Source organism: Pimephales promelas, chromosome 17 (assembly GCF_988280905.1).
Source record: "Pimephales promelas chromosome 17, fPimPro1.hap1.1, whole genome shotgun sequence".
Taxonomy (NCBI): Eukaryota; Metazoa; Chordata; class Actinopteri; order Cypriniformes; family Leuciscidae; genus Pimephales; species Pimephales promelas.
Genome location: NC_142785.1, coordinates 34,040,303 through 34,063,519, shown reverse-complemented (window position 1 = coordinate 34,063,519; position 23,217 = coordinate 34,040,303). Strand labels below are relative to the sequence as shown.

At 40.1% G+C, this 23,217-nt stretch overlaps 1 protein-coding gene across 3 annotated transcripts in view; it reads left to right on the top strand.

Annotated features, from left to right (window-relative positions):
• The window catches only part of fmn2b (formin 2b), a 40,001-nt gene that overhangs the window by 12,184 nt on the left and 4,600 nt on the right, over positions 1–23,217 (top strand). For 2 of the 3 annotated variants that reach the window (XM_039683314.2, XM_039683312.2), the window contains 13 exons: positions 304–365; positions 2,213–3,225; positions 4,662–4,803; positions 11,130–11,217; positions 12,568–12,629; positions 16,515–16,606; positions 17,163–17,292; positions 18,916–19,062; positions 19,190–19,249; positions 19,329–19,449; positions 20,193–20,285; positions 20,684–20,735; positions 21,735–21,884. In XM_039683314.2, the coding sequence (XP_039539248.2) occupies positions 304–365; positions 2,213–3,225; positions 4,662–4,803; positions 11,130–11,217; positions 12,568–12,629; positions 16,515–16,606; positions 17,163–17,292; positions 18,916–19,062; positions 19,190–19,249; positions 19,329–19,449; positions 20,193–20,285; positions 20,684–20,735; positions 21,735–21,884 (2,212 nt within the window). The remainder of the gene's footprint in view (positions 1–303; positions 366–2,212; positions 3,226–4,661; positions 4,804–11,129; positions 11,218–12,567; positions 12,630–16,514; positions 16,607–17,162; positions 17,293–18,915; positions 19,063–19,189; positions 19,250–19,328; positions 19,450–20,192; positions 20,286–20,683; positions 20,736–21,734; positions 21,885–23,217) is intronic. The other variant, XM_089122443.1, reaches the window with a different exon arrangement.

Genomic DNA, 23,217 nt, shown 5'->3' with positions numbered 1-23,217 from the left:
CATCAGAGTCAAATTACATCATCACTTCAGGGAAATTAAAACATTGTAGCTCATTTAAGGCTCTCTTTCTCACGTGCTGCTGTTTGTTTACTAATGTTGCCTAGCAACCATTCTCGCTCCATCCACACCAACATCTGTCCTCATATCCATAGCGATCAAATTTAATAACTGACTGCATATTGAAGGATGATTGCATCTGTTGTGCGTTTACTGAGATTTCTCATCTACATTCACAACTATATATTCATATTTACAGTACATATTGAGTTTATGAGTTTATGAGTGTGTGTGTGTGTGTTTTAGAGCATCAAGCTGTCGTCTCAGAAATTACGAAACAAAAGGAAGAAGAAATTCGGCAAATTCAGGTGTGTCTTCTCTCATTAACATCTCTATGAACATGTATTCTCATGACTTCAGATATTGAAGTTGAAGCTCCGTGTTCCCATGACAAATCTCATTAAAATAGTCTTGAAGTGCAGAAAGTGTGTGTTCGGCTCTTCTGTCTGTCTGGGGTTTATTGATGGAAGCATGAGAATCTTCTATCATATTTGGCTGAGTGTGTGGTTCACCTCCACTGCTTTGCTGCTCAATGGAGGTTTAATAGTTCCCAGAGTTTGTTCACACACAGCAGGAGTGTTTCAGTGTGAGTGACCAGCAGAGGGCAGCATTACTGTGTGTATATACTGTATACACACACACACACACACACACACACACACACACACACACACACACACACACACACAGTGTTTCAGGAGTGTTTCACTGTGAGTGACCAGCAGAGGGCAGCATTACTTTACATATACAGACACACACACATTACTGCTTACACACACAGCAGGAGTACTTTAGTGTAACCAGCAGAGGGCAGCATTACTGTTCTTTCTCTCACACAGACACACACACACACACATAGCAGGAGTTCTTTATTATAACCAGCAGAGGGCAGCATTACTGTTCTTTCTCTCACAAACACACAGACACATACAGCGGGAGTGCTAGAGTGTGAGTGACCAGCAGAGGGCAGCATTACTGCAGACTTCAGTGCTTCATTAGAGGATTATAGACCACTAGTAGACTCTGTTGAAAGTTTACACACACACATCAAGGTGTACTTTGGTAGAGGGGGAGTGAACTTAGTCCTGGTAGAGGAAGAGGTGCACTTTTGGTAGAGAAGGAGGAGGTGCACTTTTGGTGGAGAAGGAGGAGGTGCACTTTTGGTAGAGGAATAGGAGGTGCACTTTTGGTGGAAGAGGAGGAGGTGGTGCACTTTTGGTAGAGGAATAGGAGGTGCACTTTTGGTGGAGGAGGAGGTGGTGCACTTTGGTAGAGGCGGAGGAGGTGCGCTTTTGGTAGAGGAGGAGGAGGTGGTGCACTTTTGGTAGAGGAGGAGGAGGTGGTGCACTTTGGTAGAGGAGGAGGAGGTGCGCTTTTGGTAGAGGAGGAGGAGGTGGTGCACTTTTGGTAGAGGAGGAGGAGGTGGTGCACTTTGGTAGAGGAGGAGGAGGTGCGCTTTTGGTAGAGGAGGAGGAGGTGGTGCACTTTTGGTAGAGGAGGAGGAGGTGCGTTTTTGGTAGAGGAGGTGCACAATGGGCTTTATGCCCAGCTGCACTACTTCCTGAACTTCAGCCAGCTCCTTGTTTCCTGTCTGCCATTATTGGCCAAATAGATTAATTCAGGTGTGTCTGATTATTGTTGCCATGACTACTGAGGTCAAGCACACCTGAATTAATCAATTTGACCAATAATGGCAGACAGGAAACAAGGAGCTGGCTGAAGTTCAGGAAGTAGTGCAGCTGTGCATAAAGCCCATTGGTAGAGGAGGAGGAGGTGGTGCACTTTTGGTAGAGGAGGAGGAGGTACACTTGGTAGAGGAGGAGGTGGTGGTGCACATTTGGTAGAGGAGGAGGAGGTGCACTTGGTAGAGGAGGAGGAGGTGGTGAACTTTTGGTAGAGGAGGAGGTGGTGGTGCACATTTGGTAGAGGAGGAGGAGGTACACTTTTGGTGGTAGAGGAGGAGGTGCACTTTTGATGGTAGAGGAGGAGGTGGTGCACTTTTGGTTGAGGATGAGGAGGTGCACTTTTGGTAGAGGTGACACCAGTGACTTAAGTGTAAGAGAAACCCAGATTTATGTCTGTTTCTGTCCGTTACGTTTATCTGCTTCTCATCACCCCCCCCCCTCCTTTCTCTCTCCCCCTTCTCTCTCTGCAGGAGGAGTCTGTGCTGAAGACGGTGAGTCTGAAGCAGGAGCACGTCTGCGTGATCGAGCAGCTGGAGCAAACGATCGAGGCACTGCGCAATAAGATCGCGGAGCTGGAGAAGCAGCCCCCCCTGCTGGAGCGGGAGGTCATAACACAGGACCAGGAGTGCGGGGGGGAGGAGGGCCTCATGCCTGACGTCTGCCACGTGGACCTGCAGACAGAAAACTTTGCGCTGCTTCCTCTGGAGGCCAAGTCGGTGCAAACGTCTCCTGTAGACGAGAGCTTTAGGTTTAAAGTGCCTCCTGTGGAGGCGCAGGCGCCCGGAGGGAGTGACTCCTGCTCTCAGTCTCAGGTTGGTTCTCAAGCTTTTGTTTGCGTCTGTCAGCAGCAGCCGGGTGCTTTGGTGCCTCCTCCTCCTCCTCCACCACCTCCTTTACCAGGGGCAGCTTCTATTCCACCTCATTTTCCAGGAATGGGTGCGACACCTCCTTTGCCAGGAATGATGCCCCCTCCTCCTCCACCTCCTTTACCGGGAATGAGTGCGCCACCTCCTCCACCTCCTTTACCAGGAGCACCTCCTCCACCACCTCCTCTACCAGGAATGAGTGCGCCACCTCCTCCACCTCCTTTACCAGGAGCACCACCTCCACCACCTCCTCTACCAGGAATGAGTGCGCCTCCTCCTCCACCTCCTTTACCAGGAGCGCTGCCCCCTCCTCCACCACCTCCTCTACCAGGAGCGGTGCCCCCTCCTCCACCTCCTTTACCAGGAATCAGTGCGCCTCCTCCTCCACCTCCTTTGTCTGGTCTGTCTGCACCTCCTCCACCACCACCTCCACCTTTGGCTCCCGGAGCCTCTGCGCCTCCTCTGACCTTTGGTTTGGGCTCTTTGCCGCCTCCGCTGCCGCTGGGTCTGTTCGCATTAGGAGCGGTACATGAGAAACCTCCTCGCAAGAGCCTTGTGGAGCCGCCGAGACCCATGAAACCGCTGTACTGGACACGCATTCAGCTGAACACCAAAAAGTACTTCTGCTTTACAACCATTTCCTCATTTTGATCTGTTCTGCTTTCAAAAATCATCATGCTAATAGCCAAAATACTATAATTACTGTGCTTTATATAGTTGCAATCGAAATTATTCACCCCCCATTGCAAATCAGGTTTATTGGCAACATTTACAGACTTTTTTGCAATTAACAAATCAAACGAAATTACTGGAAATAGTTCAACACAACAAATGTTTCTTCTGTGGCTTATTTACATGATTTTGAGCTCTTTTCTGGTGCGTTTGGGTCAGTAGTGATGTAGATGTTTTTCCACTAAGAAACGAACATTGTTATTATGTTTTGAGTGAAGTGCTATATAAATATATATATACTAGGGCTGTCAGTTTAACGTGTTATTAACAGCGTTAACGCAAACCCATTTTAACGACGTTAATTTTTTATCGCGCTATTAACGGTCTTTTTGTCCTAGCAAACTGTAGTTTTCACATGCTTTTGCAACAGGACACGACAGGATCGGCGTCTCGCACTCGTCATCGATCCACTCAAAGCCCGAAACGTGTGTGTGCGGCGTGCCTGTTGTTTTGTTTATGGTCTAGATCCGCTTGCGCTTTGGTCAAAGAAGCAACAAAACGTCCTCGCGCGGCGCAAGCCATTGAAATGAAAGGGTTTCAGAGCACAGCGCGAGGAAATTTTGTGCCGCACACACTCGTTTCGGCTTGCGAGCCGGCCAAATAGTAACGTTACGTTTTGAGTGGATGACGAGCGCGAGACGCCGAAATGGATGCCCTAAAATTCTGAATGGAAAGTTTACTTTTAAAATGTTGCCAAATTGTCCCATTGACAAGACCAAGTGATCTCTGTGTTTTGTCGTTGTGAACTGAGCTATCATCATCGCAGCACGTCCAGTCAGAAACACCACTTGATGATGGGCAAGCAAACACACACACACACGCGCACAGATGATGCAAATTCTCCACCCCCTCGTCAATATCAGGACCTCGTCAGTATTTCTTTCACCCTTTTATTGATAGACAGTGTTACATTGTGTGAGAGATTATTTATATATGTTAGTGTGAAATTGAACACTATTCCAATGTTATTTTCAATAATAATAATAAAAAAACATTTGCACTAAACAAGCCGATCCACTTTTCCATGTTGATAAGAGCATTAAAATGAGAAAAAAATAATGTGACAAAAAGAAATCAGAATAGATAAAAATGTGCGATTAATCGCGAGTTAACTATGACATTAATGCGATTAATCGCGATTAAATATTTTAATCGGTTGACAGCACTAATATATACTTGACTTGACTTATGAAACCAGATGCATCTAACTAGAACTACATTTAATTTAGTTCTGTGTTTGATCGAGGGGTTTATTTTAAGTCGAGTTCATCTGCAAGAGTGCTTGTTTAAATCTGTAAAACATGTCTGTTTTCCTCTGCAGGGACTTGCATTCCCTCGTATGGGAGACGATCGAAGAGCCATCCGTGGATTTTGAGGAGTTTGTCGATCTTTTCTCCAAGACTGCAGTGAAGGAGAAGAAGAAACCTCTCTCGGACACGATCAGCAGGTCGAAGACCAAGCAGGTGAGCGGAGGTCCGGTGCTGTGTCTGCGGCTCGGGATAACATCAGACCTCGTCTCACTGACATTGGTTTACGAATGCCCAGAGCCGTTTATTGGGTCCTATGAATGTCTATCAAATGCGCCTGTACTATACGTAGCTCATAGCCAGTCGGCCCACATGTGTTCAAACCGCACTCGCCTGTAAACAGACCTGAGGTTACCCACACTAATGCTCGTCCTGCTCAATGTTTGCATGTTTACAACTCATCCATTAACAGAACATGTTTTTTGTTTTGTTGGAGCGGGTCCGTGTACACAAACCTTGTCAGCGCTCCGAGGGCTGAGCGAGTGTGTCTGTTCAGGACGAGTGTTTGAGCCACGCCGTTTGCCGTCTGTGGCTTTCTTCTGTTCGGGGAGCCGGAAGCACTTAGTCTGAACGCTGACGGAGACGCGATTATACGACTGTCGCCGTGTCTCATTTCTTCACAGACTCACTCATGCTTTTCACTCAAAGCTCCACTAGTGTAATAAGAAATGGGAAAATTTGGGATCTTTTAATCCTGAAGGAATGTTGTTGAGATGTACTGTACCTAAACATCTTTGTTTATACAAAATGTATTTAGCAAAATATTTAGCAAGTTCTGTTCCATATTTGAAGTTGATATAACAAAAAATGAGATTTTTGTTTAGGCGTATTTACCAAAAACAGCCACCGGGCGATACACACTCATCTGATGCGTCTCCTGTCTAGACCTAACATGACCTAACATTGAGGTAACGAAGTTCCTTCAAACGGTTTAATGCACAGCTAGCCATGGATGATCTCACTTATACAATATTTATTTTTATTTTTTTATTTTTTTATTTATTTAAAAGGGACAATGCATATTGATATACATTTCAGTAATTTAAATATGCCAGAATTAGCCCCAGGGCTACTTTCCATCTGCAGTCCCCCGTCAGGTCATCACAAAACAACACATAACAAAACTAACATTTAAGTTTAAATAGAATACTACACAGTTTAAATAGTTATTCCCCAGCATTGACAATTTAAATCTGTTATTAATGTTTGTTTTAGAGCGCAATATTTGACCAGCCTGTGTAAGATCCAGCATTCTGCCTGTTGCAGTGCAGTACATTTTGTAACATTAGAAAAATGACTCCGCCCACTAAGGGAGGAGCCCACTAAAACGTTTTAAAGTCCCCCTGAAGTCCGTTATCCTTTAAAACTCGCCAAAACTACATATTTAAAAGTTAAAATCTTAAAATGTCTTGAATGTAACTCGACACCCGTGCCTCTTTTAATATGCGCGGTTCTATGAATATGCAAATTACCCCCGCCTCCACTCACTCACTCAGAGATCCACTGGTTGACCATCACACGTTGATCTGATTGGTTACAAGGTCGTTTGTGACGTCAGAAACCGTGTTTTTGAGACTGTCTTTGGTTCACTGCAGTTTTAAGGAGGAAATACTCAGCAATGCTGTCCACTCATGGTTTGTCTTAAAAACGCATATAAGTAACATTTAAAAGCTTTATTTTTTCCACTACAGGGGGACTTTAAGATGCGTTTCCCATGAAGTAGCGGTGCCTAATCTCACAGGAGGATTTTTCAGTTTAACCTTTCAGATGAAGCCTAATTTATGATGATTGCTAAAGTCTGTGATGGCAGTACAGCGCAGTGAGCGTCCGGCTCGGCTGTGCGTGTGATATGCTAATCCCGCGGAGCGAGTCCTGCGCTGGTGTGCTCGCGGGGTTGGCCGGTCTGGAGGTAATTTGTCTCGCCGAAGGGCCGTTTGACCTGAAAACATCCGCGTCTGCTGTTTAATGCAGGAGAACTGGCCCTTTTCTTCACTCTCATGTTTTAAACATGATCTCAGAGGCAAATAATTGCAGACTCGTTTCCGTATCTGTCAGAAGTTGCCCGGCAACAGTTTCTTTGATAAAGTAACGTGTTTAGTTTGGTGTGATTGCCTGCAGTCGATGATTGTGGCGTTCTGCCTGCGTTTCTGCTTGTCTGCTTCAGGGAAGGTTTGGAAGATGATTGGGAGCAGAGAGCGAGTGTGTGTGTGTGTATGTGTGTATGTGTGTGTGTGTGTGTGTGTGTGTGTGTGCGCGCGCGCGTCTGCTTCTGTCTAGCTTGTGTTTACTGTGTGTTTGGCCGTGGGACGACAGGGCGAAATCAACAACCATAAAAAAGCCATCAAGCGTCTTTTAAAGGATCATTTCTGTGCAACTTTGTGTTCTTTTTTATTATTTTTTTTAAACTATGCAAAAAAAAAGATAATTGCATAATTGCAGGTGACTGATATATATATATATATATATATATATATATATATATATATATATATATATTAGGGCTGTGCAAAAATTAATTGCAATTAATCGCATCCAAAATAGAAGTCTGTATTTACATAATATATTTGTGTGTGCTGTATGTAATTATTTTGTATATTTAAATACACACACATGCATGTATATATTTAAGAAAATGTGTTATTCATATATAAAATATTTATATTTATATAATATAGATTATGTATATATATATATTAGGGGTGCAACGGTACAGATAGCCCACGGTACGGTCCGTACCTCGGTTTTTGGGCCACGGTCTCGGTTCGGTTTCGGTACATGTTTTGTGCAGAAAGAGACTGCTATTTCATCCCAAAAATATGTTTTATTTTTCTTATGAGCATAAACAGAATGTCACAGTAGGAAGAACATCAATGTGTATGGAATAAATTAACACTCTAGTCTGTACTGAACAACACTAAGCAATACAACCTCTTCAAATGCCACTTATGATATACAAAATGTAAACGAGCACACTTTAAAATATTCAAGTGGATCCCAATTCCAAACCTTGATAACTGGTAAATGAAGTGATCAATGTGAAAGAAAAAGTGCACTTTTACAAAAATTAGCTTGTGGTTTGAATAAAAAGAGCAGAGCAAAATAATATAATAAAAAAAAATACTGCATTCAGGATACAAAGTGCAATGTTACTAATCCACTTTTGAGAGATTCTTGTGCAAAAATATACTGCAGTCAAACATTTGACTGGGTTTGTGTTATGCATCCACTATGTGCTGGGAATGTAGAGAGTAGGCTACGTGGAGCCGGAGGTGAGGCGTTTATTTAGTAAGCGTGAGCGCGCTGGGGCGGGCACGTAACTTACATTCGCAGCCTGACTCATATGAGTATTCAATGTGCGGCGGCTCACTAACAACAGTGGCTGTATTGAATGAGACGACCCATGTGAACGAGGAGCGCTTTATGAACATCTATGACGCGCGAGCAGCGCCGGTCTGTTCGTGTGTCTGAGAGTGAGCGCTCGTGAGCGACACACGCATAACCTGATTTATACGAGGTTAAACTGGCCGTGTGACAAAGCGGGCATAAGCTGGACACGAGCGCGAGTTCGCGGGCGAATTTAATCCATATATGATATGGATCTAATATAAGGCACACTGTTGTTTTTTGAGAAGATTAAAGGCTTTTAAGTGCGCCTTTTATAGTGCGGAAAATACGGTTAAAGGATCAGCACGAACTCTATGGCAGAACCGAAGTCCCGCGGGACACGAGGTTAGATTGTCCCGTGCAGGGCTGACCGAACGGTCCGGGATTTTACCGTGTACCGTTGCATCCCTAATATATATATATATATATATATATATATATATATATATATATATACTAAGAATTTAAACGCAAATAATTCTTAAATATATACATGCATGCATAGGTATTTATATATACAAAATAATTATAAACAGCACACGCAAATATATTATGTAAACACAGACTTTTATTTTGGATGCGATTAATCGCAATTAATTTTTGCACAGCCCTATTATATATATGTAAATAAAAAAGGCAACAAAACGTACACAACATCCAACAGTGTGTGTGTGTGTGTGTAACTGGGTGTGGGAGCGGCCGCATATAAACAAAGAAACTAGAGACCTCTAAAGATGTATAACAAACATAATGTTAAAAAACACACATTGATGACCATAATAATGATGATAATAGTAAAAATAACTGGAGGATGAGGAAAATGATAGAATAATATAATAATAGCAGTAGCAATAATAACAATAATAATGAACTAATCAGGAATGAGGGGTTGAAAGATGACTAATATAATAGTAGCACTAATAACAATAATAAACTCAATTCATCAGGAATGAGGGGAGGTTGGATAAGGACAAATAATACATTTACATTTCTTCATTTAGCTGACGCTTTTATCCAAAGCGAATTACAATTGCTATATATGTCAGAGGTCGCACGCCTCTGGAGCAACTAGGGGTTAAGTGTCTTGCTCAGGGACACATCGGATTCGAACCCGGGTCTCTCACACCAAAGGCATGTGTCTTATCCACTGGGCCACGCCACCCCTATTAGAAGTGTTGATAACAATAACGATAATGAAAATCAGGCTATTAGTCGTGTGGTGTTAAAGGCTGCCTCTGATGCGTGTCCCCGGTGTCCGTCTCGTGCGTTCACAGGAAGCTCCTCATCTGCTGAAGCTGAAGTGTGCTGCACAATCAATTGTGGTTTCGGGTCCAGATCAGTTTGTGTGAGGTGTATTGTGTTCTGGTTCCTCTCTGACGTCAAGCCCGTGATCGATCTGGAGTCACACACACACACAGCGAACGCCATGTTCCTGCCGGATGGGTTTATGATCACGTGACCATGTTTGCCTGCGCAGACGGACCTTCATTGTCCTCATGGTTGATAAAGATCAGCGCTGCATGAATTGTGTTTTGTTCTTCAGGTTGAAGTCGAGCCGAAACCACTTTTCTTTTTAAAATAAGCACATAATGACCAAACAGATGCAATTACAGACGTGCAGACGCTGAGTCGATCTTCTTCTGTCGTGATCTGATGATTGACACACGTTACATAATGTCTGTTTCATTAAATATGAGTAGCAATATTTAGTTTTTTGGAAGCAATTAATGACGGAAGTTTTCAAACTTCTCGATCATTTGCAAAAACAGGGACTTAATTTATTACAATGTTGCATTTTCTTCTTGACTTGGTTCGCAAGACATTTCAAAGCTGTACCAAAATGAGTTTATGCAAGTCACATGTGAGTAAAACTGTGCTCTTATTGGTTTCCTCTGCGTCATCCATCAAGATGATTTACGAGTTCATATATATATATTAGGGCTGTCAAACGATTAATCGCATCCAAAATAAAAGTTTGTGTTTAGATAATAATGTGGGTGAACTGTGAATAATTATTTTGTATATATAAATACACACAAATGCATGTATATTTAAGAAAAAAATATTATTTATATAAAAAATATGTATATTTACATATCATATGAATTATATATAAATCTATATACATTAAATACATGAAAATATTTCTTAAATATATACAAGCATGTGTGTGTATTTATATATATAAAATAATTATGCACAGTGCACCCACATATATTATGTAAACACAAACTTTTATTTTGGATGCGATTAATCGCGATTAATCGTTTGACACCCTTAATATATATATATATATGCGTATGTGTGCATGTATGAGAAACACCCGCTAGAAGTGCTTAATTTATATCTTTATTATGTGAAAAATAATTTTTTAAAGTAGTACGGCACTTGAGCTCTTGATATATTTTGAGCTTTCAAAGTCAATTCTACACCAATTATTTTCAAAGAAACTCCAAGTAACACATTGAATTAAATCAAAATTGGCTGAAATAGTGTTTTCTTGAAAAAAGTACTCACAGAATTTTTTATTCACAACTTCAAAAAATAATTTTTTAGCATCTTTTGTGAAAATGAGCAGGTTAAATGATTCCCAAGCGAATGTACTTAATGCTTATTTACATTACGTTTTTAAAAGCACTTGACTCACGTTATACTGTGTGTGTACTGCATAATTACGCAGAAATTCCTAGAAAATTTCACAAACAATTACAAATTAAATTCGACACTATTTTTGAAGTAAAAATTGTATCAAAGAACACATGAAACATGGGAAAGCATGACATTATGAAGTACAAAGACTTTCTTTTCCAACATTTTTACAGTGTACGTCAAACAGCTTCTGTTCAGGAAATCCTCTTCAAGAGGGAAACTTTTAAATAAGTTTGATTAAATTTGTATGTTTAAGGTCTTTAAAAGCACTTGAGGTTGTTGTATTGAAAATGTGTGTGTATCCATCATTTATCCGTCTTCAAGCACAAGGGCTTAATCTGGATGCTTATATAATGTGCAAAAGGTTTTTAGAAAGCAGTGGGACTGAACTATATTTCCCATGCGTTATTTTGCAGTAAATGCAGTGTGTGTGTGTGTGTGTGTTTCAGGTGGTGAAGCTGCTGAACACCAAGCGCTCGCAGGCGGTGGGGATTCTGATGTCCAGTTTGCATCTGGACATGAAGGACATTCAGCACGGTGAGCCGGATGGTCACATGACTTCTGCGTGCGCGGACTGGTAGTCACATTCTGGTCAGGTTTGAGTCGGGCGGATCGCTTGCGGTCACCAGTGGGTCGAGGTGAACATGAAGCTGGAGGTTTTGTTCATGTGTGTTTCCTGTTTTCCTCTGGCTCCTTCATTTGAATGCTCGTCTGGGCATTGACGTGTGTGAGTGTCGAAGGCATTCTCTGTGTGGCAGCGAGTGTTTCCTGATCTCCTGATAGCCTGCAGGTCCAGAACATATCAGATGGACCCTGAACGTGAACCTCCTCTGAACCAACTCCAGCACTCAAATAACTCTGCTGTGTTTGATTCAGTCATTCATGCCGGACGACACACACACTCAACTTTAACTAGTGTTAGTGGCGCAATTAGACTTATCACTCATTTTTAAACTTTTGTATTTTTATGCATTTTATTTATTATTATTATTTATTTTATATTAGATTTAAAGACGAACTGTTGCGAAGTTCTTACAGGAAGTGAGTTCCATAAATGCGGAGCCGCTGACCAAACGGGACCAAACCTTTAACCTGATTATTCAGAGGAACAGAGCAGTTATCTACAGTATTACCACAGAAGATAAATGAGACTTAGAAATTGTATTTTTTGAACCACCAAGAAGAATTTCTGTTTGAGAAAATTACTTGAAAACCACATTTTTTTATTCACTTGAGCATTCACCAAGAGCAGAAGAGGGAAACCTTGAAGGTTTAGAAGTGGTTCGTTATCAGCATAACAAAGAAAATGTCATATTTCCTAAAGATGATGCCAATTGATACAAGATAAACAATAAACAAAAGAGGTCCTAAAACAGAGCCCTGGGGAACACCAGTGACACTATAGGTGGTTTTGGTATAAACTGAGTGCAGTCCGTGAGATGGGAACGAAACCTGCTTTAAGAGTATAGACTGGGAGATGGTATCAAATGCTGCACAAAGATCAAGACGTTTAAGTATTGATAAAATGTGACACCCACTCAACTTTTTTGTAAGTCGCCAGCCATTTTCATTACTTTCACGAAACTTTATATTTTGTAAAATGAATAACTGAACATGCAAAAGAAAGGAGGACTGCTGTTAAACAACAAAATGTTTTATTCTACCTTCATGCATTCTTTATATCAACATTTAAAGTGGGTAAGTTTAATAAAAAAACAACTTTTTAAACAAAAATCTGAGAAAATCACTAGTCCGTCCACATCTAAAAGCACCACAGTCCTGTAGATCGCCCCAGGGTCGACGGCTCATTCTTGATTTATACGCTGTTGAATGTTTGTTTTTTACATGTAGGATGAGGATGATTTCTGTCTGTTTCTGTGTGTCCAGCGATCCTGAATCTGGATAATACTGTGGTTGATCTGGAGACGTTACAGGCCCTCTATGAGAACGTAAGCAGAGAACACATCTCTCTCTCTTACACACACACTCTCTCTCTCTCTAATCAGCTTCATTAGCATGACTCTGTTGCTAACACATATATAAATAATAAAAACACACACATATGTATAGATCATGTCAAATGTAGCATAAATAAATATCTAAAATCTGAATAAATGAAGCGGGTCTCTAACATTGTAAATGGCTAAAACATTTGGTAACACTTTAGTTTAGGCTCCAATTCTCACTAGAAAACTAGTTGTGTATTATCATGCATTAATAGGATATTAGCTGTTTATTAGTACTTATAATGCATTATTCTGCATGACCATATTCATACAATACCTAAACTCAACTATTACTGAGCAGGAAGTTCGTAGTGAGAATCGGACCCTGATCTAACGCGTGACCACATGTTTTGCAGCTGTGCTGTCATCAAGGATGAAGGACATTTTCTCAGTCCAATGAATGATGGAGTCTGTGTTTCAGATCTGGGACGAAATGTTTGTCTTGTGTCGTGATGTTTAGCACACATGAGGAGAGAGTTTCTCATCTCTATTTGCTGGAGATCACATTGTCTGTCCATGTTTGTTTGTCTTCTCTTGATTTCTAGATCATCACTTAATCTGTATTTGGAGAGGATTTGTCTGTCTTTAACCCTAAAACCGTATTCTGGACAAATGTGGGCAAAATAGTTTTGATTTATTTTTTAAAAAATACTTCCCTTGATCTGAGCGGCACAAGACTTGGCTACTTTTCCTAAATTTGCCTCCTGAACACACACATTGTTTTTGACTCAATTCTACAATGTTAAGTGTGTGAAAAAAAACTCTTTAATCTTGTATTTTGGTCAAAATGGGCACCCATAGAAATGAATGGGGAAACTGTAATTTAGAGCATTCTAAAATAAGCCAAAATAAGAGCAAAGTCTTCATCTTTGGGTTTGAGCCCTAAGAACTTATTGGAATGATATTTTAATGTAGTTAAAAAATAAAATAAAAAAACATAAAAATAATAATAATTTACATAGAAAATACGGTACTTTTTGAAGTAAATAAATACCCCCAAAATAAAAATAAAAACACCATAAATGGATAGACAAAACTTTATCGAAAACAGTGATATAACATTTATAATAAGTAAAAATTAGATCACACCTGATTCCTCTGTGTCCACAATTACAGGATTAAGGGCTATAAAGTGAATACGATTTGAGGGTTAAATTTTTAATATAATAGATAATTGGCCTAAAAGTCGAATAAGAGTTTATTTCAGACGTCAGATTGTGTTTTTATTGATTCAGCCCTGCCCTAAAATGTTCTGATTGTAGTTATTCTAGTTTTTAACTTAATCCCAATTGTTTATAATTTTAATGTAGTACTAATCCCCAAATTTCACAACCATTTACAAGAATTAGTTTATTATTGAATTATATAATTTTTTCCAAGTTCTACATTCTGATGTTTTTCGTTGTTGGAGTTTGTGTTGAATGTGTGTGTGCAGTGATCATGTGACTCAAACACAGCAATCACAGAAGTCAGAAATGTGAAGTTCCTCAGAATAATATGAACTCAAACATTTCTGGTGTCTGCAAATGTTCACTTTGGATTGTGCAAAATCAAATTCCCAAAAAAGCCCTCGTGTAGAGAATCACCCCATTTGAGCCGAGCGCTCTGACGCATGCGGTGATTAAAGCAGGAAAAGTGCAGCTTTTGTTTGAGTTTGAGCTGCTTTTGCATAAATATCATGTATTTATTTTAAAGCATCGCGTGCCAAACTCATTGAACCGGTAAGATTCGATCCCGATAGTCTTCAGATTGATCATCTGTCTGTCGAGGAGGAAACGTTCAGATGTTTTGGTCTGGCTCGCTCCGTGATTATGAAATCCAGACCTCATCCAACGGCAAAAAAAGAGAAGAAAAACACAGTCTTTTTCAGTCGGACTCCAGTAATGCACCTAATGATCGCTCTAATGTGTTTTCTCCTCGTTTTATGAGTGCTGGTTTCCAGTCTGGCACGTATACAGATGTCAGTGGCGTTTATACATCCTCGAGCAGTCGTATCTGTATATTGTCTTTTGAGTTCGCGTTTGGCCGAGCCTGGGTGAAGCTGCTTCATATTAAAAGTATTTACACTTAAAATGCCGTAAACGTGAGGCAGCGCTGGTGTAATCACGGCGTTTGAAGGGCTGTGTGTGTATATGTAGATCTCGTGATGATGCCTAATGGAGCCGAGAACCTTTCCCAGAGTTTATGTTCACGCCTGAGCCGTACACAAGCCGCTCTCCTGAACCGCAGTGTTTGTCTTAGCCTCATTTGTCCTGTGCTTCTCTCTCGTGTCTGAGAGCGAGAGCAGTTTCTCTCTTTGATGCCCTGAGCCGCGCGGCTGTGCGTTTGATGTCGGCGGGTTTGTTTATGAAGGTATTTATTCTGCACTTCTGCTCCGAGGGAAACTCTGCCGTCTGTGTGGCGCTGGCTGATTCTCTTACGCACTTGGTAAACGACGATGAGACGGGGAAACTTGCACTTTAAACATCTGCTGTGTCAAAACACTTGATATGGAGGTTTTAATGCATTTTGACCATTATTTTGGCACGATTGGTCTGAATGCCGTCTGATTGGATATGCACACATACGTGATAATGCAAAATCCATCTAATTAGATATGCATACATACGTGATAATGCAAAATCCATCTAATTAGATATGCACACATACGTGATAATGCAAAATCCATCTAATTGGATATGCACACATCTGTGATAATGCAAATTCCATCTAATTAGATATGCACGCATACGTGATAATGCAAAATCCATCTAATTAGATATGCACACATACGTGATAATGCAAATTCCATCTAATTAGATATGCACACATACGTGATAATGCAAATTCCATCTAATTAGATATGCATACATACGTGATAATGCAAAATCCATCTAATTAGATATGCATACATACGTGATAATGCAAAATCCATCTAATTAGATATGCACACATACGTGATAATGCAAATTCCATCTAATTAGATATGCACGCATACGTGATAATGCAAAATCCATCTAATTAGATATGCACACATACGTGATAATGCAAAATCCATCTAATTGGATATGCATATATATCTAGTTATATATCTGTTCTCTCATCTTGAACATCTGATTGTTTTTATATGACCTTCGTAGACTAATATTATCTATAGCTATATATTACTATTGATGGTTGGTTTGTAATATAATGTTTTATAAATTGTGTGCACCTACCCAGGGACTGCGGATGAAAATTAGCTTTGGCTAACTCTGGCACAAAACATTTCTTCGTAAGATTTATGTATTTTGGAAAATAATATAAAGTAAATATAAATAAATAATATAAAAATAAATAAAGGAAAAAAATAATATTAAGAAGAAATTATAGGTGATGCAAATTCCATCTAATTGGATATGGCGAGTGTGTGTCCGTCTCTGTTGGCGAGTGTGTGTCTGTCTCCGTCTTTACGGTGTCAATCGCGTCTGGCTGTTTGATGTACTTTCACAATACCACATTTTCCATGATTTGCGGCACCGAACTGGTGTGTGTTGTTGGTTTGCTCGGAGAGAGAGGGAAACTCGTGAGACGCTGCAGCTTTTATTGGACTCTGGCTTCCTAACGACTTTGATTGCGCTCTGTTCTCCTTCCAAACCAATAATAATGCGGCTGAGAACACCAGTGTGTGTGTGTGTGTGTCGTACAGTGGATGCGGTGAAAGCTAAACTGATTACACTGAGACTTTTGACCATCATACATAAATGTAGACGTTAGTTTTATTCTTTCAGGTTGTTGTCCAGAAGCATCTCTAGTGTTTTCCAGTTATAAACGAGTAGTGTGTGTTGAAATGCTGTTGTGTGTTTTCAGAGAGCACAGCAAGATGAGCTGGACAAGATCGAGAAACACGTCAAATCCTCAAAAGACAAAGAAGGAACCAAACCTCTGGACAAACCCGAGCAGTGAGGACCAAAACACTCACATATAGAAACATTAATCATTAAAGTCATTAATGTTCAGACAGCTTTAACTAAAGATTAAACTATATTTAATTTTCACAGTGAACATATACTGTTATTTTACATTTAGGCCTAATTATTAATTTCTGTTCCTGAATACCACACTTTGTAACTTTATTTAGTTTTCATCTGCTTGTCATTTGTGTATTTGTTCTTATTTTATTATTGACTGTTCACTTGTTTTTAGTGATATGTGAACGTTATCAGTTAGGCTAGTAGTTTTTGATGGAAGAACTTCAAGTAATAAATGAAAAGCAAAGTTAAGCCCCTCCATATATAAATTGTAAATGACCCGAACATTTTTTGATTTGTGAATTTTGTGATCCGTTCCACCAGTAATTGTAACCACTGTTATAATGAATTATTAGATAATTGTATTAAAATGCATGATATAAAGGTTTGTTAGCTGGGAATGAGTCTCTTTTTTCTTTAATGCAGAACTGTTTGAATGAATAGCCCAAAATGCTTAATACCTTTATTCTTTTTTTTTTGCTCACAGGTTTCTCCATCAGCTCTCCCAGATTCCTGATTTCTCCGGACGAGTCTTCTGCATCCTCTTTCAGTCGACCTTCTCCGAATGCATCTCGTCTGTTCAGCGCAAGCTCCAGATTCTGCAGAGAGTCTGCAAGGTACCGCAAACACACACTCAGCACGACAACAGGCCGCTGGATCGCTGCGATTCTGTCCAATTCTTTATCAAGCCTCTTGATTCTTTGTAATGATTCATTTGAACTAGTTGTTGAATCTAATGTGAATTAAACACTGGAATCATTGGTCTGAATCAGGCAACTTGTTTGCTCACTGAATTGACTCGGATGATTCGCTCTGCTCTGATGTTGTTTTGTATAATAGTTTCAGGGTTTTTTCAGTCGGTGCCCACTTATGAAACACAGTTACGCTGGAAGTCTCAAATTTAGAATAATTATTTTTTTATAAGAATTTTTTTTTTTATTGTTTCTGAGAGAGTTTCTTCTGCTCAGCTGCATTTATTTGATCAAAATCACAGTAAAGACACTGAAATATTATTGTAATGTAAATCATCTGTTGTCTATGTGATATACTGTAATTTATTCCTGTGATCAAAGCTGAGTTTATCATCATTACTCCAGTCTTCTGTGTCACATGACCCTTCACAAATCACTCTAATATGAGGATAGTTGGTATTAATACTTGTGTTTTAAACAGTCCCCCCAGAAAAACGTGATTATGCGATCGCTGAATTCAATGCAAAATCATCCAAAGTCCGCATATTTATGCGGGGGCCGCATTTTTTCAAATACGCCGCACTTTCGCCGCATAAATTGCAGATTTCCGTGCAAAATATGCGGGTGTTTGCATAATTTCATAATCCTCACATTTTCGTTGCAAAAAAGTCACATGTATCTTAGCAGAAAGTTGAAAAATGTTGCGTTTGCTTCACACAAGAGCAGCCATTTCCCCCTGTTTCCACGGGAACGTTATGAAGTGACGCAATTACGCGACGCCAGACAGACTCACGGAGGCGATTGACATCTCACAAATCGAACTCGTATAACTGTCTGTCACACGTTCTACCGTCACATTGTTACTTAATAAACAACATAAGATAAAAGAAGTAGCATCAAACAGAAATTACCCGCACACATGAGGTGTTCGAGGCGCACATACAACACTGCAGAGAGTTCAACAGGAGCGCGCAGCTCTTAAAGGGGCCAAACCTTATTTACACTCGTTACAGTCTGAAATAAAGATGAGAAATGAAATATTCCCAGCACTTTCTATGATGTAGTATGCTTGCTTATCAAAGGAAGTAATAAGAAATGACTCTTACATTAGCCTAGTGAGAACAGGATGTTGGGGGAATCACTTTTTTTTCTCTTTTTCATCAAACCACAATTTTTGCAAGTTCCCTCAATTTTTGCAAATTCCTGCAATTTCATCGCATTTTTAAAGAAAACGGGACGCATAATCAATCAATTTTTGCCCACAACAATCACACAAAAAAATCCGCGTTTTTCTGGAAGGACTGAATACTATTATAGTAAATGTTAAATATAAATCGCAAATTTTTTCGCAAATTTTTGGAAATTACCACCACAAAATCAGTCATTTTGATCGCAAAAATCACAAAAAAAAAATCGTGAAATGTTTAAACCCCAGTCCTCGAGTAAACACTGATTCTGTCGTCCATGGGTAACAGACACTCGTTCCGACATCACACACACACAGACGGTGCAGTCTTGTTCTTGATCCGTGTTTCTGTGCTCCCCCAGGCTCTTCAGAGCGGTTCTGGAGTCCTGAAGATTCTTGGTTTAGTTTTGGCGTTTGGTAATTTCATGAATGGAGGGAATCGAACCCGAGGTCAAGCAGACGGTTTTACCCTGGACATTCTGCCCAAACTCAAGGACGTCAAGAGCAGTGTAAGACTCACACATGCACTCACATAAACAAAATCACATATGCACTGTCACATGCTCACACAAACACACGTGCACACACACTTTTTAACTGGTTTGGATCAGCTGACTTCTGTCCTCTGGTGTTCAGGACAACAGTAAGAGTCTGCTGGCGTACATCGTGTCGTACTACCTGAGACACTTTGATGAGGTGAGGTTCATATATGATGCTCTCACAGTACAGCATAATCTTTACTCGTCTTCAGTGTGTGTGTGTGTGTGTGTTTCAGGACGCGGGCAGGGAGACGTGTGTGTTTCCGCTCCCAGAACCCCAAGACCTGTTCCAGGCGTCTCAGATGAAGTTTGAGGACTTGACTAAAGATCTGCTGAGACTCCGGAAAGATCTGCGAGGTAAAGTTAACTGACGCGTGTGTGTGTGTGTGTGACCTCACTCTGCTGAACACACAGGCCTGAGGTCAGCTGGTAATGGGACTGGAAGCTGTTAACACTTTTGAAATGGTTAGCAGGCGTTTACTTCACATATTTCTCTCTTTGCTCTTTTTATTGTTCCACTTTAACGCAGTTCCTCAATTATTATTATTTTTAATTGTCTTTAGTTTGCGTCTCTGGCAACACCTCAATCACACACACACACACACACGCTCCAGGGAACAGACACTATAACTAACCGCTCCGGCTGAGTTCACTCTAATTGGCTGTTTTCATGAGGTTACAGTCTTCATCAGTGCCATTTCTAGACATGTGAAAATGACTGACACACAGCTGTCGAGTCTTGCATTGTGAAACAGACGCAAACTGATAACTTTTTTTAAATTCATTTCACATTGATTTGAATAGCATTTTTCTAGTGTAATGCATTTCAGAAATTTGCATTTCATTCAAACTATGTAATAATTTAATGCAGAAATGATGAGCTCATTAAAGTTATAAATACTTGTTTGTTAACACATGATTATGATATTTAGAAAAATTACAGCACTGAACACACAGCTCTGCAAACTACTATAAATAGTATATAAATAGTATATATACTATATATAGTATTTTCTATAAACTATGTTGAAAACAAATGTAAGTGTGACACGTTGGTCGTTATTTGCGCACCTGTTTACGACTGTGGTCCTGTTTCCCAGCATGCACTGCTCAGGTGGAGAAGGTGTGCTCGGTGTCGACGGAGGAGCACCTGCAGCCCTTTAAAGACCAGATGGAGACGTTCGTCAGCGAAGGTGAGCGACATCCTGATGGCTGGTGTGGGTGAAGGGGATTCTGGGATGTTTCCCGTCGGTGGGACAGAACGCCTCGTCCCTTAACCAGCACTGGAGCCACACACACACACACACACACACACACACACACACACTTACAGCCTGATGTCAGATGATTTAAAGGCTGCATTCATTTACACAGCGTGATTCCCTCTTCCCAGACTCTTTTTCTGGACTTCTGGAACAGAGGCTTCTGGTTGCACATTTTAACACTCTCTGACTGACATCTTTACAGCTCAAATCGAAGTTGTTTCATAATTGATAATTAACTGTTTATTTCTGTGAAGCCGCTGTCAGTAAACTCACACGGAGAGGTTTGAACATTACAGATTAAAAACATTGATTTCTTCTTTTTACAGCAAAAACTGAGCTGGAATGTCAAGAGAAGCAACTCGGTGAAACCCACAAAATGTAAGAAGTCATTTCTGCCGTTACACTTATTTTTTGAAGCTGTTTTTTTTTTTTTTTTTTCTATTTAAAAAAAAAAAAAAAAGAATTAGCAAAGTAAAGACGTTTGTTTCCTATAAAGCAAATCTACTGAACTAAACATTTTTTTTATTTTATTTAAAATATCCATCCATAATATCCATCCAATTATTTTAGCGGCTTGGTTTTTGTGATATCAATATTTAAAGTAGCGTTTCCATGGTAACGCAGTTTCTGATAAAATACATTTAAAAGACATTAAAGACATTTTTTCGCAGGATGAATTTTGAATGTTTAAAGTTAATGACACCTATGATGATGATTACTAAAATATGTCATGATGGGCAATAACAGAAACTGACAGTTAATAGGTGTCACTAAATTATTTTCTTCCTTTTTTAAGACTTAATTTAATATTTTTTTATTGCCAAAAGCATTTAAGAATATTTGAAGAGTTGAAGAGAAATTTTCTTCTAGAATGATGATTTTTATCAAGCTTGTATATTGTAAGTTCAGTGATTTCACTTAAATGGCAATGATAATTACCTATTAATTGTTATTTAAGTGAAATTACTGAACTTAAATATACAAGTTTGATAAAAATCATCATTAAAGAAGAAAATTTCAAATGGCATTTAGAGGCTTTTGCATCTGAACTCTTCATTTGTGTTTTGTTGTTGTTATAAAGACAAAACTTGTTATTTTCTTCTTGAGGACATTTTACGAACTAAGAATTTACCTTTAAAATTCTTATTTATTTATTTTTACGAACTTAGATCACCCTGGCAACCACTCTTTGCACCGGCAAACAGTTTCTATTTCCTTCAGAAAAAGAAAAAAAACATCTTTTTAGTTTTGTTTTTTCCACTTGGAATTAGCGGGAGACATTCTGGTCAATCCATGAGGAATTCATGTGTCCTGATGTCCAGCATCTCTCTGAAAGCGCTGTGTGTGTGTGTGTGTGTGTGTGTGTGTGTGTCGCAGGTTCCTGGATCTGTGTGTGTTCTTCTCGGTCAAGGCCAAAGGCGGAGAGAAAGAGGTTTCTCCAAACACCTTCTTCTCCGTGTGGCACGAGTTCTCCAGCGACTTTAAAGACACCTGGAAGAAGGAGAACAAGGTCATCCTGCAGGAGAGGTACGTGTGTGTGTGTGTGTGTGTGTTTAGTCCCGGATCACAGTGGCGTAATGGAGAATAAAGAAGCTCCGGCTGATTGATGAAGTGCTTCTGTCGAGTCTTTGCTCCTTCAGTGTTGTGGAAACGTCTTCCGAGGCCGAGGTGTGTGTTTGAGGAGCGTCTGCTGTCCAGCTGCGTGATTTAGTGTGGCATTAATGCAAATACCTGAGCATGCCATCCACAGGTGCATCATGGGAAGAGCTGAAATGTGCTCTCTCAGAGGGGAATATGATGGAGGAAAGCTTTGTTCTGACACGGAAAAGTGTGCGGATCAGCATTCCTGGAATTAGACGCTCCTGAATCTTCCAGAGAAGTGTGTGTGTGTGTGTGTGTTGGGACTGAACGTGTGTGAAGATCAAAGATGAGTCTGACGGTTTGATCATGCGGGAAAGATCATGTTCACCATAAATCATAATGCGCCTATATAAAATACGTATAGCCTGATCAGCGCACAACGCCACGGCAGACATGATGATTATGATGTCGTTGAAGAAAACAGAATGAGACTAAAAAAATGATCATTTATTTTATTAGTGTGGTTTTGTGTTTTATCTGCATGTCAGGTGTTCTTGTGTCACGCCTATAAATAAGATGTCACGATGCCGACTCGTCATCTGTGTGCTCTACATCACCTGATGATATTCTCCATTAGAATCTGTTCAAATCTAATCTTTCTATAGATGTATGTCTCATGTCTGTGATACACTGGCTTCAGGTTCATGTGTGTGTGTGTGTGTGACTCGCTCAAGTTCAAGACCCAATCGACGGAAAGCACCATTATTATACAAAAGCAGGACGTTTGTTATTGAGAGTTTACAGAAATAGCAGGAGACCCTTTACAGTCAGCACTGCTCTCATCTGGACCAGTATATTGAGTTAAATGCAGTGGTGTGTGTGTGTGTGTGTGTGTGTGTCATGCAGTGATTTGTAGTTACTGTCGTGCAGTAACACACACTCACACAAACACTAATGTCCCTAATTCTAGCACACACGTGTCTGTTAGCATTGGAGCGAGTAGGTGAAGTGCTTCTCATGTTTGAAGTGATATTAGCCATGTCACGAATGATCGACGGATGTTTGGATTTCCCGCCGTTAACGATTTCGACTCTTTCAAGGTTTTCTTTCTTCTGCGACTCAAGCGACTGGTTCAGTTCAGTCCGACTGCGCTTCTAGTCGACTAGCGGTTAATGCGTTTATTGAAGTGTACCAAGACACCAGAAAGACGCCGTGTTCTCTGGGAAATGCATCAAGCTAAAGCGAGATGACGTGTGTGTGTGTGTGTGTGTGTGTGTGT